Raw genomic sequence first — 18,492 nt, 5'->3', positions numbered from 1 at the left:
TTTCACCGTTAAAGCATATTTTGAATGCCAAAATTAATTTGTTGCACATAGAAAATAAAAACTCAGCATGGTGACTTTTCTCCCATGTTATGTATCAAAGGGTTAACTAATTTTGATGTCTGTTCATCTAATTGCTGTGACAGCCTAGAGTCGACAAAAAAACATGCATGCCTTTGAAAAAGGAGTTTTATTTACAGGATTTTTTTTTATTTGAATTACAATACAAATGATTTATAGACCAAATGCCCCCAAAGACTGACAATTATTTAAATCACAAGTCGAGGAGTATCTGTGCATGTGTACATGTGTGTAATGTCTGCTCAAAGTGTGGCAGCTTTGGCAAAGGAAAATGTCCTTCGATGTAGCAGCGGGATCTTTCCCCCACCCGTCTCAACTCAGTGACTCTCTCCTTTCTTTCCCACAACCTGAGTAAACAGACCATTCATTTATTAGTACAAAACATTTTAGAAATGTGATTTGTTTGTTGTGACAGTTTCATACCCTTTTGAAGTCATTCATATTGGTGGCCTGAACGGGGTTACCAATAAATGTCAGGTAGTTTATTTTTGTTGTCTCCTCGTCTCCTTGGTTTGATTTGATGAACAACTGGAAAATGGAGGGGGAAAAATTAAAACAAATTAGGAATGCATTTCCCCTCTTATGTATCTTAAATATAAACACATTGTTTCAAACTTCAGTAAGGCAGTCAAATGCCATGAGCAATCTGGTTCTTACTGTCACACTTTGCACATTCTGAAACTTGACATAGCGCAATGGAATTATTCCATCATCTTTGTAGTCTTCTTCTGCCAGCTCCAGAGTTTGGGTGGCTTCATTTCGCTCTGCATCATCAAAACCCATCGACCGCGGGAGATTGATAAATATCTTTACCACTTTAGGAGCTTGTGCTGGATAATGAATAAGGGAGGAAACACATTGCATGGGTGAAAGGGCAAGGCAGGAAAAGAACAAGAGTACTATCAAGAATTGGATTTACTGAAGTTTAGATCAGTGCAGAAAATAAACCCTCACCAAAGTCTGAACACTGTAGCTTCATTGAGAAGAGCTTCACAGGCTGGTTGAAGGCAATCGTTATCAGCAACTGCAAAAGTGATGTAGAAGCCACATTTTTAATAAAGCACAGTAGTTCTTTAGTAGTGGTACTAAACATTTTCAAAAGAGGGTGATCAAAACAATAAAAGTCTTAATATCTTGAGGATGTGGCATTAGCCTATTGTTCTGCTTGTTGTTTCAGACTATGTTATTACCTGTTCATCACAGTCTGACTCCATGTAAGAAGAGTCTTTACTTAAGCATTTGTCAAAGCCGCAGTCATCACTCTCATTGAGGCATTCACAGCCAGCTTTGCTGACAAAAGGCATGAGGTCCATCTGAAAAGAAAATAGTTTACTTTAGTACTTGTTAGCTCTTTTTGATAGTCACCACGCCTAAAATTCAGTAAATCCTGTCACTTTGTACATGACCCATTTCTACAGTATGCATACCAATGGTGCCAACTTACATATCCCTTTGGAATGTCAGCATCCTCGCCACTTCCTAGATCACTCTCTGTGAGCTGTTTGATCTTCTCTTCTAGACCTGCAGCATCCACACCTTGATACTGCTCCAGTCGTTCTCTGTTCCTGAAGAATAAGAATGTCGGTGTGGCTGATATATTGTTGGCTGCCTTTGTTGCCTGGGGATGAGAGAGAGAGAGAGGTTAGTCAAATGGCCTTAATGGTTTCCTTTTGCAGGCACAAGCTGCATGTGCATCCAAAGAGTTTGTCAAAAATGCGATATCCCTTTGGTTCTCAACATCAGTATTTGCAACACTGCTTATTCTATTTAATCGCAACTGACTTCGGGGAAATGTGGACAACACCCTGAACTGATTGTAAATCTAGTGCATTGCCTCTGCAAAAATTATACTGACCGGACAGACATGGACATCAACTTCGAGGAAGACAACTTGGGGATACTTGTTACTCAACATGTTGAAGGCTGGAGCTATTCTGACACATGGCCGGCACCTGAAAAACAAAAAGAACATTCTATGAAATTTCCATGATAACACAAAAGTGCTCAAAGGCCAGAAGCAATATTAAATAACCCTTATGTCATATCTAGTAAATAGCAAATCATCATTATGCTACAGACTGCCTTCTATGTCTCACTCCAGAAGTTGTGTACTGGACTGATATTAAATAGTGAGAAATTAGAAAATAAAATATTTAACATGTCTGTCAACAATTGAATAACCTGACTGGGTTTAATAATAATCGATTGTTAAGATCTAATGAAACAGGGAAATGCAGTAAATGTGCAATTTGACAGAATTGCAGAGGAAATGTTTTTTTAAGTACAAGTACTGGACAACATGAGGATATAAACTTTACTTTTAATATACCAGATAACATTCTAGTAATAATACAATATTAGATTTTTACAAGAGCCGTGTCACCATTGAAAACTGTCCCATTGCCAAGTTAGGGTAATAGTGCTATGTCATTGTAAGGAACTCATCTTGAAATCGTAACGCTCGTTAGCTAGACGCTAACTTAGAGATACGAGCTGTTATTTCAGATATATTACACAACAACATCGTTAATAGCATTTGTTAAAAGCATTTAAAGGAGATCGCTTGTCACCTCGTAAAGAGACATAGTTGCCTGTAAGGTGGATCTTACCCAGCCATTGTGAACTTTACCACGGCCAGCCTGGAGCCGGCGGCCGCTAGCTCCGGTTGAAATTCCGGATCACTCCCGATTACTTTAACTCCGACCATGTTAAAATTATAGACAGATGATGCAGCGTGGCCTTGTCACTTCGGATCTATTCCGAAAAGAACACTATTATTTTAATTTATATCGTGGTATTTTAGCTTAGTGTCAAAAGTAGCTAAATTGGCTTTCTATTTGCTAGCCACACTCCAAACGACAAGTGAAACAACACGTGACGTTGTGATTGACCAATAGGAAGGGAGAAAGGCGCGGCTTGTGTCCTATTGCAGGCATGTACCTGAAAATGAGTACTACCGCCACCACATGTATGGGAGTGTCATGTCTTGTATATTAATATATTTGTTTATCTATCTATATATTTATTTAATTATATATATATATATATATATATATATATATATATATATATATATATAATTATCTATCTATATATTTATTTTCTTAATTAATCATTTATATATTTACTTATTTATCTTTTTATATATTCATTCATTCATTTCAGCCTCACAAGGGTCGTGGGGGGTGCTGGAGCACATCCCAGCTAACTACAGGCAGGCGAGGGACACCCTAAATCGGTTCATTTACATGCACACTCATACCTAGGGGCAATTTAGAGGGTTCAGCCAACCTACCCTGGGTGTTTTTGGAACGTGGGGGGAAACCCAAAGTAATCCCACACAAGCCCAGGGAGAACAAACTTCACATAGTGAATCGAACCCTCGACCCAAGATCTGTGAGGCCAACCCACAAACCACTCGGCTGCCTATATTCATAGTGTAGATGGGTGTGAATGGCACTGAAAGATAAAAATTCACAGCACCTCGTCCGAGTTTAAATGAATTAGATTTTCAATGGCAGGCCAAGAATGAAATATAGCAGGGGTGACCAAACCTGGTCCTCGAGAGCCCCTATCCGGTCTGGTTCCACCAACACAACTGAATCAAATAATCTGGATAGGTCATTTGAATAAAGTCTGTTGGTGGAGGGAGATATGGAAAACAGACTGGATAGGGGCTCTTGAGGACCGGATTGGCCACCTCTGAAATATAGTAGTATTGAGGGAAAAACACCTTAAGAGTATTACTTAAAAAGTAAGATCATTCTTTATTGATCCTACCTTGGGGAAATTTAGGTGTTACAGCAGAAAAAGTATACGGCTTAGTGAATGAGTGATAAAAGAATTATAAAATAAACCACATATATATTTTTTTATCAATATAGAAGAGGGAAAAGTGACAAAAATATATACATACAAACATTGATTGTACATCAATTTCCCCCAGTCAAAATATGGACATGATTCTCCATGTTTTGAATGAAAACATGTGTCCAAACACTTATAAAAAATAGGCGCACAGACCAACAAATACCACGTGACCAGGACACCTTGTCATTACCTGATCGGTGCTCACTTGCGATCGAGGTTGATCGTGCGCTCATCGAACGCCACGGTGCTACCACGCCAAGTGTTTTGTGTGTCTGCAACGAGTTAAACCGGTCGTGTCGGCTAGCAGAGGCCCGGCAGGTAAGGTTGCGTGGGGGGAGTAGGAAGGGCGGGGTGCCGTGGATCGTCTGAACAAGCAGGAAGAAGAAGGAGCGAAACATGGTGCGGTGACACAGCGCCTCTACACCCACGGAGAGCTCGATTCATCAATGTTTTAACTTGTTACCGTCCTTCAGCAAAGAACACGTGCTGGGTGAGTACAGTTGTTTTTCATTTTAGGCATCTTTATCTAGTTTTTTTTCTTCAGTTTGATGTGGAAAAGTTGTTTTAAGCACCTCGAAGGGAGTGTCAGTGGCTCACCTGCGACTACTTTTGTTTCATTCTCACTTCTGTCTTTCTCTTAAGTGGTTTTTAATCTATGTTCATCTGGATCTGAAATGTTTTATATGTATTTTACCTTTTATCTTGTGATTAGATAGCAAAAAATAGTTTATTCCAAGTCTTTTATCCATTACCTCATTGCCACCAGAAAAAGGTAGGACTTGTCACCAAATGTTCAAAATATTTGTTTTCCACTCTAATTGTGGTGTGACCTTTATAAATAAGGACTGCACAGGTTCAAATGTTTTCCTAAATATCCCATATCAAAGAGCTCAATGCACAATTTTGGAATTCATTAATTTGTTTATTTTGTGTGTGGCACTTTAGCCAACACAAGGAAATTGATAGAAATTATGCAGTTGCAGTTTAACATGAAAAATATACACACTAATACAAAAATACAACCACAATAACTAATTGAACAAATTATTGAAATAGAGAACAGCCATTTTTAATTCATATTGCCAGGTGCTCTCAAAATTAAACCAATGCCTCTTGAATTTTGATTTTTTGATCTTTTAATTCCTACAAAATGTAGTCATATTTGAGAACAACCATCTAATTATTTAACCCAACTAGTGGTTTTTGATTTAGCTTAATTGTGATTGATTAAGGTCATCCTTCTGCTCATGGCAGAATTTCAACAATTCCCCAAACAGAGTTTAAGTCCTTTGGGCTACAATATAAAAACTATAACCATACATTGTCTGTTAGTGCAAAAATCTATCTATTTAGTTGTGTTTCTGCAATTTTGGTGGAGGATTTACACAGGAACCTAACCTGAAGTCAAGCAATTGTCTTAAAATGGACTAAACCACAACAAGATAAACCAGACCAATTCTGACTTTCAATGCCAATGACACTGGAAAAAAACAAATGTCCTTAAGGACCCACAGGCAGTCTTACATACCAAGTCTCTGAGAAAAAAACACAAATAGTTACAGGTGCTAATTGAGATTGGTATCTGGAACAACAGCAAAAATAACTTTTGCCAAAGTCTTAGTCACAACATGACAGTGTAATCAGCAGTCAGAATCTTTTAACATTACACACACAAGAAATGGCTTTAAAATATATATATACTTTGAAAGCTGTAATCTTCACTTTTTGAACCATGTAAAGGCTGTTAAGGAGTGTGTTGTGTTTTAACACAATGTGGAGGTCTAGCAACCTGCCTCTTTATTTACTTAAAACAAGCAATGCGACAACTTTTTGATTAGGGAAATATCTGTCTTCCTCGGGAAGTGCTGATTTTCATGTTGATCCAATGACATACTTTGAGTTTACTCTTATTTTCATGCCATTCAATATAGACAACAATCTGATCAATAATTGACTGTTTAAGTGACAGTTTATCAGGGGCTATTCACCAATAGTGAAGATTGATAGTCATCTCTGTGAATAGTTTACTCCTCAACTGATATGAAAATACATGAAATTATCAGTGCCACGTACAGGAGGTTAGGCAGAATGAAGTACTGCTGTGAGATGTACTAGTGAGTTTTACATAAGACATGGCTCAATGGCAATAGCTATCTTTTGACTCCACACTAAATTTACTGTAAAGCCATCTTGTCTATTGTTTCTGAAGGGTAAAACTATTTTTGCAACATCATCAATTTGGCAAAATAAACATCACTCATGACAAACTGGTCTGCTTTGTGTTGCCCTTCTCAAAAGGAAGAGCTGTTTTTGTCTTTTGCACTCTCATTATTAACTACATGGGCAAAATAACTTCAGGTGCAGCGATGTTCCCCAAAGCCTTAACTGATACTTTAGTTTGAGTGTTCTTGGCCAAAATGTGTCAGGCTTTCACACACATGGATCCCTCCCAATGTAGAAATCAAGCACGAGAAATTGTACTAATATTGTCAGCTGTTCTAGGACTCTATCAATGTAGAATGTAAAATGACTCTGAATTGCGCCCCTTTGTTGTTGTTGCATAAATTATTTATCCTACATCGCCTGTGCTACGGTGCTGCTAGAAAGCTATCAATTTTGCTTTTATTTACTCACTGCGTGACATCTTTGTGTGTGTGTGTGTTGCACCTTGTATGACGTTCATTTTTTTCTCCTTCACCTTACCTGTCTGAACAAGAGCAGAGGCACCCCCTCCCCGGTCTCAGGTTTCACTGTCGTCATTATGATATGCTCTTCTTTACCTAACTTGGCAGATCACTTACCCCGCCCCCCTTATTGTTACCATAGTTATCTTCCGCAGCTAGATACCACAAAACCTGTTTTCTGGGTTGGACGAGGCCACTGATCAAATGGATAATGTTGAGTTGTATGTCTTAGTCATTCTCTAAACTTATTTAAAGTAAACAAGAAATTATAGACAGCAATATAATTTATTTTAAGTGATAATGGTAATTATGAAATTAACTTCAAATCTTAGCCAAACAAAACCAACGACATATCTCATCTCAGAATTAAAAAAAATATTCTAGAACTGTTTTTTGCATTGCCACGGTGGAAATGGCAGAGTATTGACAGAGGCCTTAGATCAAGGATGTCAGACTGGGGTTGGTTCGCGGGCCGTATTAACGTCAACTCGATTTCGTGTGGGCCGGACCATTGTAGATATAATATTTAGATTTTTTTAAATAAATGGATCAAAACCCCTGAATATTCAGTTTTTATAGAAAAAGTGTTTGTTTGAGCTTTTTTTCTTAGTAACGGAAAATATTTTAATCGTTTTGAAAAGGAAACCAAAATTTTCTTTATATTCCATATTAAAGTGGAAAATGGAAAATATTTTTATATATTTTTAGATTTTACAAAATGATTTTTGAACTAAAAACACAGACAAAATGGATTAAAAATTGCAATAATTCATTTAAAAGGGGGAAAATCACGAAATATAATGTACAACTATATCTATCATTTTAATTTGAACCTAAAACAGAAAGTCGGCACTCATGATTTACTTTCCCGGGGCACACAATATGATGCGGCGGGCCAGATTTGGCCCCCGGGCCGCCACTTTGACACCTGTGCCTTTAGATAGACCAAACAAAAATATAAAAACTAAAAATAAATGACAATAAGTACTGTATTTGTTTAATTGAAAAAATATTTTGAAATTTACATTCTATTTTGAAGTTTGTTCTTGCCGTCGGCACTGATTACAACACGTGCAGAATACAAAATAGGTCACCATTTTTCCTTGGTTCAATAGTCCATTTATAACACTGATTTCATTTACCGTTTGTTAGATGCTGATCTGGTCTTATCACTAACACCCAATCTAGTCTGTAGTAATTCAGCCCAAGAAAACAAAATGTCAGCAAAGCTATTATCTGTGGGTTTTTCCCCCCTATAAATGAACTATTTCTTAACGTCTCAAAATATTGGTACATTTGTGATGAGGAAAGATTATCCTTTACTTTATCTAGGAGTCATGCCAAGTAGCCTAGTAATCCTAACCTACTTGTTTATAGGACAACATAGTTTATGTTACAGTTTAGTACTTTTCTAAAATATGAATAATTTTCTCTTTCTCTATGATACCTGCAGTTTCAAAATGAGTATGCGCCGTGTGGGCACCCACATATCTGAGGAGCCCGACGATGAGGTCATGCCATACAGTGATGATGAGACAGATGATGAGTTGGGTGTCAGTACAGAAGAGGAAGAAGAGGTGACGCCAGGAGTCCCACAACCTCCTGGAGAAATTAGACCTAGTGGTGAGGAACTAATCAGATTATCAAATTTCATTTTCTGCATGTCCCATTACTCTTGAAGGGAAGCTGAAGCATTTTCTTGCAGTTGTGAAACTGTCAACTGTGCTTAAGCACAGACACCTTGATAAAAGTAGAGATTTCGTAATGGCTGAAGCTCAGTTTTTGTTTTGTTTTTTTAGACATGGGCTGGAAAGTGAAAGCCAATGACCGACCTTACCACCACTTGCCAGAATTTGACAAAAAAACATTCCTTTGCATCACAAAGAGCCGGTATTCTGTAAGTAAAACATCACAAACCATGAATCTGAAATAGCCAATAGCCAATATATAATGGATTTGTCGAATGTCTCACATGAGAATAAGTTTACGGTACTCAAACCATCTTGTGTTCCTGTACCTAATTATTAAAAAAAAGAACAATAATTAATGTAACATCATTTCCTCATGCTCGCTTTGTACTCATTTTCAATCGTCATTGTTGCAGGGGAATGCCATCAAGACGTACAAATACAATGTCTTCACATTCATTCCCAAAAACTTGTTTGAGCAGTTTAAGAGAGTTGCCAACCTTTACTTCCTGGCCCTGCTCATCCTACAGGTAGATGTCCCAAACAATCACTTTTGGTTAGGAGCATATGTACACAAAAGATAAAAATAGATGCATTGTAGTATGATGTTTTGTACATGTATTGTTTTCTTAGTGTATTCCAGCCATTTCAACTCTGCCTTGGTACACCACTCTGATTCCTCTGGTTGTGGTTTTGGGAGTAACTGCTATCAAAGACCTAGTGGACGATCTTGTAAGAAAAACAATTTAAAATTCACTACCACTCTCTGATTAGTATATATATATTGCCATCTAATATTCAGTATATTCAGCTAAGTCTAAAAAAGCAGTGCATTTAATGTTTTGACTGTGATGAATGAGCTAGATTTTATGTCAATTAATACATTTCTGAAGTTGGAAAATCAAGTTCTGTTTTAATACTTAACTTACATTCTCTTGTTTTGTCTTCCAGGCTCGACATAGAATGGACAAGGAGATTAATAACAGAAAATGTGAGGTCATGCTCGACGGCAGGTAAAAACAGAACTTGTTCACTACATCAACTTGCAACATTGCTACATTTTGCAAGTATTCAGTATATTTATATTAGCACCCCCCCTAAAAAACACTTAGACTAAGTGTCATTCTAATCAAAACACTTTTGTATTCTTTGTATGTTAAGTTTCATCCATTGAAGGTCAAAATAAGTTTATCTATTAGAATAACATTGTTCGTTTCATTTTCATTGGCTCAGATTTCAAGAGTCAAAATGGAGACACATCCAGGTTGGTGATGTGGTCCGTCTAAGGAAAAATGACTTCATTCCGGTATGTATAAATTGCCCATAAGCATGAATTTGTATGTGAGACTGGCAACAGGTCTATAGTTTATCCAAAGTGAGCTGGGTTCAGCTCCAGCTCACATGCAATCTTTTTGAGGATAAGTGCTGTCTTATTACGTTATTTGTACTGTTTTCATCGCTAGCGACAGTTTTTATATTGATTCTGACAGTAAAAAATAATTAGTGTGCTGTCACATACTGTATTTTCCTTTGCTCATAAATAATCTAACATTAAATGTTGTTTGTTGTAATGATGTGCCCTATGTATGGGGTATATTACTGTGAGTAATGAACTCTGAAAAAAACTAATTTATGCAGGTGTGTTTTTTAGTCTTTTCAGTTAACAAATTGTATTGTGTGGTTTTCTTTTTCAGGCAGATCTGTTGCTGTTATCTACCTCAAACCCAAACAGCCTGTGCTATGTTGAAACAGCAGAGCTTGATGGGTAAAAAATTATATTTTTATATTAAAAGGAAAATAATCTGAAATTCTATACATATTGCAGTGAATGCCCTTCGTTTATAATGTCAAGAACAGGTGTCACATGACATTTGATCAATGACGCAAAGGTTTTGTTTTTGCTTAAGTGCTTTGTCAGCATGACTTTCTTTAAAATAACTGCCACTTTTTTATTCTAACAATTGTATTTAATTCTTTTTTTTTTTAAATCAAGAAGGTCTGTGATTTTTATCATTACATTCTGCTTTGGAACAGTTTGTATAGTTTAGGTACTAAAACGTTTTTTTTTTTTTACCCCAGAGAAACTAACCTGAAATTCAAGATGGGACTCAAAATAACTGATGAAAGACTGCAGGAAGAACGTCAATTGGCACAGTTTGATGGTAAAACATGCATATTTTGACAAAGGCATGGATTTCCAAGTCCTTTATTGCTGGGAACCTTTATTGCATTAATTATAATGTAGGATAAGGTTGCGCTGATGATGACTACCTTCTTCTCTCCTCTACTTCTTGTTAAAAATGTGCCTGTTTCCTAAACACACTGGCAATACAGTTGCATTTTTTTGGTCCACATTTTTCTCTCTTTTTTTGTAGCACTAATTGAATGCGAGGAACCCAACAACCGTTTGGATAAGTTCATAGGGGTAATGCACTGGAAGGGTCAGCGCCATCCCTTGGGCCTGGATAACACTCTCCTCCGAGGTTGCAAGATCAGAAATACTGAAATCAGTCATGGACTCGTCATTTTTGCAGGTCTGAATGTCCTGTCCACGTGATCATTCTTAAAATTGAACTTTAATTTGACCAGAGCATTTCAGAATCTGTATAACACAGATTTGTAACCTCCCGAAAAGTAAGGTTAACATTTTATATAACCCCCTCCTGAAGGTGCTGATACAAAAATCATGAGAAATGGTGGGAAGACTAGATTCAAGAGGACCAAGATTGACGAGCTGATGAACTACATGGTCTACATTGTAAGTTTTATATTATCACTACTGATTTCACAATTTGATACATTGTCACCTAGTGTGTTGTTTGTGTGAGTACATTCAAATGATAACCAAACATACATTCAATATGTGGAAGTTTCCCTAAACAAAAAGGGATATGGATCTTCATCATCATTATAAAGAAAGGAAGTCAAATGTGTGTTTTGTTTTCTTCCTAACAACTCTCTAGATCTTTGTCCTCCTGTTCCTGGCATCAGCAGGACTTGCCATTGGTCATAGCTTCTGGTATGATGAAATCGGGTCCAATGCCTGGTACCTGAATGATGGTAGAACTGATAGTACATCCTACAGAGGATTCCTCAGTTTCTGGGGTTACCTCATTGTCCTGAACACCATGGTGCCCATTTCACTCTATGTCAGGTTGGTAAACCAAATGTCCCTGTTTATATTTAAGAGGTGCAAATATGTGTATTAACAAAACGTTTCATTGTGGTAGTTAGTTGGAAATTGCAAGATTATGCTCAGATAATATACGCCCAACTCAAAGTATAAAATTACAGTTTTTCTTGTTCTGTTTCCAGCGTGGAGGCGATTCGTCTCGGCCAGAGTAAATTTATCAACTGGGACCTACAGATGTACTATGCAGAAAAAGATACATCGGCAAAGGTGCAAGTACTGCTGTGCTAGCCATTTAACTAAACATTGTTTTCTCACTTTAGAAGTACAGTAGCTTGAACGATTGAGGACGTTGGGACAAAAAAAATGCAAATTTGGTTATTTCCCTTATGTGCTTCAATAGTAACTTTGTATTTCTTCTATTTTTTTGAAAGGCTCGAACCACTACCCTGAATGAGCAACTTGGCCAGATTGAATACATCTTCTCAGATAAGACAGGAACACTGACACAAAATGTCATGGTGTTCAAAAAGTGCACTATCGCAGGACGCAACTATGGTAACAGTAAATATTCAAACATACTGAAAATAATGTGGTTATAAAAATGACATTACATGGTAATCTTGCCTAAATTCCAACAGGTGATCCTACTACTTCTGAGGGAGTGATTTTGGATCGTGGAAAGGTAACATTCTACAAAAAACTATCATATTAGATTGTTTTCTTCACCAGATTCCACAATCCAGCAAAAAAACAGAGAATTACACTAAAGTATTATTCGCTTCTTTCCTAAAAGCCAGTTGACTGGAGCTGGAATCCGCATGCTGACAAAAAGTTTCAGTTCATGGACAATTCACTGGTTGCCTGTTTGAGATCCAAGAAGGATAAAGATGCAACTGACTTCTTCAGACTCCTCTCCCTTTGTCACACTGTCATGGTGGAAAACAAGGATGGTAATTACTAATTTTTCTGATAACTTTTCATTTCAGGAAAAGGACAGGAGCGCTTAGGTTTAATATTAATTTAAATGTGTTGTTCCATATTTAGGGGAATTGGTGTACCAAGCGGCATCTCCAGATGAGGGTGCACTTGTGACGGCAGCTCGGAATTTTGGCTTTGTCTTCCTTTCACGAACTCAGGATACCATCACCATCCGTGAAATGGATCAGGAAAAAACCTATGAGATGCTGGCGTTGCTTGACTTCAACTCTGACCGCAAACGGATGTCAATCATTTGTATGTGTATTAATGCAAACGCAACATTTGTTACTGTTACACTTAGCAGAGTAATCTGATTTAATTTGTTCATATCTGGCCTTTTCAGTGAAGTTTCCTGATGGTCGTATTCGTCTTTACTGTAAAGGAGCTGATACAGTTATTTACCAACGACTTTCACCCAATTCCAAGCACAAAGAATCCTCTCAGATAGCGCTGGATGTGAGCTCATTTTGATTAACTCTCAATTCAATGAGGGCAATGTGTTTTCCTTAAAGGTATTGAAATGCACAGATGTGAGTTTAGTTTGTGCTATTTTCTCTGAAGAAATTTGCCAGGGAGACTCTGCGAACACTGTGCTTATGCTACAAAGACCTCACAAGTAGCGAGTATGAAGCTTGGTCCAGGCAACACATGGAGGCTCAGCTGACAATGGTCAACAGAGAGGAGGCCTTGGATCAAGTTTACGAGTTGATTGAGAATAACCTTCTGGTGAGTGGAAAATCCAGAAAGTTCTTGTTTGAAAAGTGAATCAATTGTCCAAATGCATTCAATAGCTCTTGATAAGTGCAGTTCTAACTCCATTCCCAGCCAGTGAAATGGATTCATTAGAAATGATGCCATACAAGTACAAACTGATTTTATTCCCTACACATAGTAGTTTATTGCTGGCAATTCACATCATATATTGTATTAAAAACAAAACAAAAATCAGACCTTTTTTTTCTGTCCAGCTGATTGGAGCAACAGCCATTGAAGACAAACTGCAGGATGGAGTACCAGAAACAATTGCCCAACTAGCCAAGGCTGAAATCAAGATTTGGGTCCTGACTGGAGATAAAAAAGGTTCGACAAACTCAATAATAAGCATTAATAAAAGGTCTTCAGTTCCTGTAATGAATGCTTGTACACAGATTCCTCTGTTTTCTTACTTTTTTTTCCCCCTCATAGAAACTGCAGAGAACATTGGATTTTCGTGCTCTCTTTTGACAGACGACATGCAAATTCACTACGGAGAAGATGTAAAGTAGGTTAACTATAATGATGTTATAAAATTGCATTTCTCAAGCGCTGCCTGTTAAATACAAACAAAATGTAAAAATCTGATTAATTGTCTAACTATGTCGTTTGCATCCCAACGTATCATAGATGCCAAGACAGTGTCATAGACTCATCACTTTTTTTTTTTAAATCACTAGTGAGAAGCTGAACCTCCGTCAAGCCAAGAGGAGACGCGAGCCACTTACTGATAGTCGCGGAAAAAAGAAACCTTCAGAGCCATTTTTCCCGGAACCGGGCAAAAATGCACTCATTATCACTGGTGGCTGGCTGGTAAATATTTGTAACTATTACTATCATTTGTTGCTTTCCTGTCCCGGGGTACTTTTTTACAGGAACACCATGACAGGTGTTTGAGAGGGAAATGATGTACAGAGGATAATCTTATTGTAAATCAGTTAAATAATGATACATTATACTGTGATGTATCGAGTTGTAAAATAGCTAGATGTCAGCTCAAAAAGATCTCAGTCCACATCACGATGGTCTTTTTCCTCAGAATGAAATTCTGTATGAGAAGAAGAAGAAACGCCGCCGTTTGCGTCTTCGTCGTTTGGGAAAGAGACCGCCTCCTAGCCCTCAGGACGGCCAGCCAATGAATGAGTGGGAGAAAGAGATGAGACAGGTTAAAAATAACAAAAATAATAGACCTTTAAGTTTTGATATGATGCTTTGTGTTATGACAAAACATTTTTTTCTTTCCAGATTGACTTTGTGGACATGGCCTGCGAATGTGAATCAGTGATTTGCTGTCGTGTCACACCAAAGCAGAAAGCTAACGTGGTCAGTTTGGTGAAGAAGTATAAGAAAGCAGTGACCTTGTCCATTGGAGACGGGGCCAATGATGTCAATATGATAAAGAGTATGTATGCTTATATCTACTATAGTAGCTGTTGAAGGGAACTATGGGCAGGCCTTGGGGGCTAATAGCAAATTTAAGCATGTAATTGACACTTCCTAGATTATAATTTACTAAAAGTCTTAGCCATAACTGTACCTGGCTAACAAATGTCGAAAAACTAAACATTACACTAAGTGTTCTTCCCGAAGGCTTAAGTCATGTCTGCTTGCATTTTTGAGATGTGTGGCAAGAACAACTTGTTCTTGTTTTTCCTGCTATTATGTTTTTATAGTGCAATTCTTTTTTTTGTGTATGGAAGGCAAGATGTATTTCACAATACAAGCTTTCATTGAAGGCAACAATGAACCTTTAGCTTTACTTGGCAATCTGGCTGAACTGAGGGGTGATGAATTGCACATTTGCAGAGGTCGACTTTACAAACATTTAATGAATCTCTTTGCCTTGGATTCCTTCCCCTTATTCACCACATTTTTTGTCCCCCCCCCCCCAGCTGCAGATATTGGTGTTGGCATCAGTGGTCAAGAGGGCATGCAAGCTGTAATGTCCAGTGACTTTGCCTTCGCTCAGTTCCGTTACTTGCAACGACTTCTTCTGGTGCACGGACGTTGGTCTTACATTAGAATGTGCAAATTCCTTCGGTTCTTCTTCTTCAAGAACTTTGCCTTCACATTGGTTCATTTTTGGTACTCCTTCTTCAGTGGATACTCAGCACAGGTATGAAGCTTGTTTCCCTATCGTGAAAATGTTCATGTTATCAAACACCCTGAATTGTTTTTGTTTTTTTAGATTGCCTATGAGGACTGGTTCATCACCCTCTACAATCTTTTTTACAGCAGCTTACCTGTTCTTCTAGTTGGACTCCTCGACCAGGTAAAAACAATCCCTTTTATTATTATGCTTATAGGTAGGTGTAGATTAAATATAGAGATCTGAATTTATTGTGAACCCCGAATAAATTATTTTACCACCAAGTGCTACAGTTCATAGTAGACTATGGGAAATATTTTTTAGGTGTGTCACCTAAGTAAATCGCGTGATTAGTACCATGTCACATTAACATGACAAAGTATGAAGGAACTTAAGGTGTGCTATTTGTTCTTTGCGCTCCTTTAGTGTTGACACACAAAAGGAAAAACAAAACTTGTCTGCCTTTTTAGGTCCGAGGTATTCAATTTAAATTTAAAGAACCCAACAGAGGAACATATTTAAAAGTCGATTCCCACAACAGAGCATTTTTTTATTACTCGATGATATTCACAGAGAACTTTAAGTGGGATATGGAATATAATATATTGAATTAAGATGCTGCAAGGTCTTTTTAATGATTTTCTTCTAAATACATGAGATCTGTTTAGTGCCGAGAACTAGTGAATTCAGAATCTTTGAGTGTTTGTTTGAAAGTGATCACCTTTATATTTTCATTTTCTGCAGGATGTTAATGACCGATTGAGTCTCAAATTTCCCAAGTTATACCTGCCTGGCCAGCAGGGTTTGTTCTTCAACTACAAGACATTCTTCATCAGTTTGTTCCATGGAATCTTTGTGTCCCTCATCCTCTTCTTCATTCCTTACGGAGCATTCCTGCAAACCATGGGACAAGATGGAGAAGCCCCCTCAGATTACCAGTCATTTGCAGTTGTCATTGCCTCGTCACTAGTTTTTACTGTGAATTTACAGGTAAGTCATTTAAAGAATGACAACTTTACGCCAATATGTTTTTGGCATTATCAATTACATGTATTGACTAGTGATTGAATTGAACGTTTAAAGAAGGGGTGTCAGACTCGGGTTGGTTCGCGGGCCGCATTAACGTCAACTTGATTTCACGTGGGCCCGACCATTTTAGATATATTTAGATTTTTTTTTATATAAATGGATTAAAAGAACTGGATTAAAAGCCCCGAATATTCAGTTTTTTTATAGATCTACAACAATGTTTATGTTAGCTTTTTTATATATTTTTAGATTTTACAAAATGATTTTTGAACTAAAAACACAGAAAAAATTGCTTAAATAATTACAATTATTGATTATAAAAGAGGAAAATCAGGAAATTTAATATACATCTATACTCTTCATTTTAATTTGATCCAAAAACAGAAAGTCGGCACTCATGATTTACTTTCCCGGGCCACACAAAATGATGCGGCGGGCCTCCACTTTGACACGTGGTTTAAAGAGACGACCCCTTCATTAGCTACTCAATGACAAATGGCTAAAAAAATGAAAAAAAAAACATGCATCTTTATCACAGTGTAAATTTAGAGAAGCTTAACTTTTTTCAGTGAGTGTAATAGCGTCATATGTTATCATTTTTGCCACTTTTAGATCTCCCTGGATACCTCCTACTGGACCTTCGTCAACTGTTTTGCCGTGTTAGGAAGCATAGCCATCTACTTTGGGATTATATTCGATTTGCACAGTGCGGGAATCCATGTCATCTTCCCCCGGCAATTCACCTTCACTGGTCAGTGGATCATTGAAGTACTTCAAAAGAGCTCAAATCCAGCTGCCTTTGACATCAACCATGTTAATCAATGCCTCATTCCTTGTAGGTGCTGCAGCAAATGCTATGCGCCAGCCTTATTTGTGGTTAACCATAATCCTCACAGTGGGAATAAGCCTGCTTCCGGTCATTTGCATCCAGTTTCTCCACAAAATCATCTGGCCTTCTGTTGGTGATAAGGTAAATTTCAGATCTGTATATTTGAAAATGGATGATCTAAATGTGGTTAACCATATCATGTGTTGCTCTGTGATTTTCTATTATTTAAGTCTAACAGCATTTTAGGTTACATTTATTCACTTTTTTCTTAATTTTTCATTTTTTTTAAACCTTTCCTTAAGATCCAGAGAAACAGAAAGCGCTATGAGTTGGAAATGCAACAGGAGGCCAAAAAGGCAAGACCCGGCTTCCAACGTGGATCGCTTTCCCGCCGCTCTGGTTATGCCTTCTCTCACTCCCGAGGCTATGCGGACCTCATTGCTTCTGGGCGAAGCATTCGGAGGCGCCCTGCGTCCCGTTTTGCGCCTCAGAGCAGCAGCATCAGGGAGGTCCACGAAAGAGCTGAGAACATCTGATGATTGCAGACCTTGGGACCAATGGAAGCTAACACTGTGCTGGGATTCCCTTGGCTGGAATCACCATTTAAGACTCAGTGACAACAATGTTGAGATGGTCAAGATTTTTAGGTAACTCAGATGGAGAAATGACATTACCAAAGTTGAGAAGATATTTTGGGAAGAGGAAGTGCTTTTGAAAGTGACCAAGGAACTGAGGCACGTGTTCTTCCTCTATGCACAGACTCTTATGCAAAACCAAAGATAAACTGATATTTTTGGTCATGCACTGACTGTGTGACTGTATTTAACTCAGGATTTTAAAACAAAAAGCTTTATTCTTAGGTTCATTGGTTCAAAATAGACCAGAAGTCATCACTACTACCACTTCCAACAGGTACAGTATACCCATTGAGCACTTGAAATTAGTATATTTTCTCTTGAATTTTATCTACCTATCATGCTAACATTCATCTGTTTTCTGTTGAAATTCAGAAAAGCCCTCATTTTTAACATACTTTTAACATTTTATTATAAATAAAGGAGGGATGTTACAACTTCAGGGTATGCAGGGAAATTCACCGTTTGTCTCAAGTCATTTAATTTGTGATGGGAACAATGTTTTTCCTCATCTAAAAGGCTGAGAAGGATCTTGTGCTCCATTTATTTTTTTTACTTTTTATTTGTTTAATCCAAGCTCTTTAAATTAGGTTTTCACCATAAATAGGTTAGCTGAAAAATATTCTCTCCCCATCCTTGCAATGCAAGGAGCATCATTTTGAAAAATAGATTTGGGCTTTCATTTGGGCTTTCATTTAGGCTGAATCTGTTTACATGAAAATGTTA

General features: G+C 37.5%; 2 protein-coding genes across 3 annotated transcripts; one reads left to right on the top strand and one right to left on the bottom strand.

Annotated features, from left to right (window-relative positions):
- Nucleotides 1–168: 168 nt before the first annotated feature.
- txnl1 (thioredoxin-like 1) lies at nucleotides 169–4,305 on the bottom strand. Of its 2 annotated transcripts, none has more exons than XM_077622449.1 (8): nucleotides 4,139–4,305; nucleotides 1,934–2,030; nucleotides 1,523–1,696; nucleotides 1,269–1,391; nucleotides 1,033–1,102; nucleotides 736–908; nucleotides 502–606; nucleotides 169–425 (listed from the first exon to the last, which is right to left on the bottom strand). In XM_077622449.1, exons 2-8 carry the CDS (start codon nucleotides 1,991–1,993, stop codon nucleotides 396–398), a joined length of 735 nt encoding a protein of 244 aa, XP_077478575.1. In that variant the 5' UTR covers nucleotides 1,994–2,030; nucleotides 4,139–4,305; the 3' UTR covers nucleotides 169–395. The 2 variants fall into 2 exon arrangements, with proteins under 2 accessions (XP_077478575.1, XP_077478574.1); XM_077622448.1 differs by lacking the exon at nucleotides 4,139–4,305 and adding an exon at nucleotides 2,688–2,975.
- atp8b1 (ATPase phospholipid transporting 8B1) lies at nucleotides 4,143–18,208 on the top strand. The gene is made up of 30 exons (XM_077622447.1): nucleotides 4,143–4,438; nucleotides 8,086–8,255; nucleotides 8,432–8,529; nucleotides 8,737–8,850; nucleotides 8,954–9,052; nucleotides 9,272–9,333; nucleotides 9,554–9,626; nucleotides 10,015–10,085; nucleotides 10,400–10,482; nucleotides 10,696–10,854; nucleotides 10,990–11,078; nucleotides 11,284–11,474; nucleotides 11,636–11,720; nucleotides 11,885–12,008; nucleotides 12,092–12,135; nucleotides 12,247–12,403; nucleotides 12,498–12,686; nucleotides 12,775–12,887; nucleotides 12,993–13,157; nucleotides 13,400–13,511; nucleotides 13,617–13,692; nucleotides 13,865–13,997; nucleotides 14,224–14,349; nucleotides 14,430–14,586; nucleotides 15,077–15,300; nucleotides 15,373–15,456; nucleotides 16,018–16,263; nucleotides 16,915–17,053; nucleotides 17,142–17,272; nucleotides 17,434–18,208. Exons 2-30 carry the CDS (start codon nucleotides 8,093–8,095, stop codon nucleotides 17,665–17,667), a joined length of 3,741 nt encoding a protein of 1,246 aa, XP_077478573.1. The 5' UTR covers nucleotides 4,143–4,438; nucleotides 8,086–8,092; the 3' UTR covers nucleotides 17,668–18,208.
- The last annotated feature ends 284 nt before the right edge of the window (nucleotides 18,209–18,492 follow it).

The sequence above is a fragment of the Stigmatopora argus genome, chromosome 16 (genome assembly GCF_051989625.1).
Source record: "Stigmatopora argus isolate UIUO_Sarg chromosome 16, RoL_Sarg_1.0, whole genome shotgun sequence".
Lineage (NCBI taxonomy): Eukaryota > Metazoa > Chordata > Actinopteri > Syngnathiformes > Syngnathidae > Stigmatopora > Stigmatopora argus.
The sequence above is the reverse complement of the archived record's forward strand: the minus strand, read 5'-3'. Positions and strand labels throughout refer to the sequence as shown.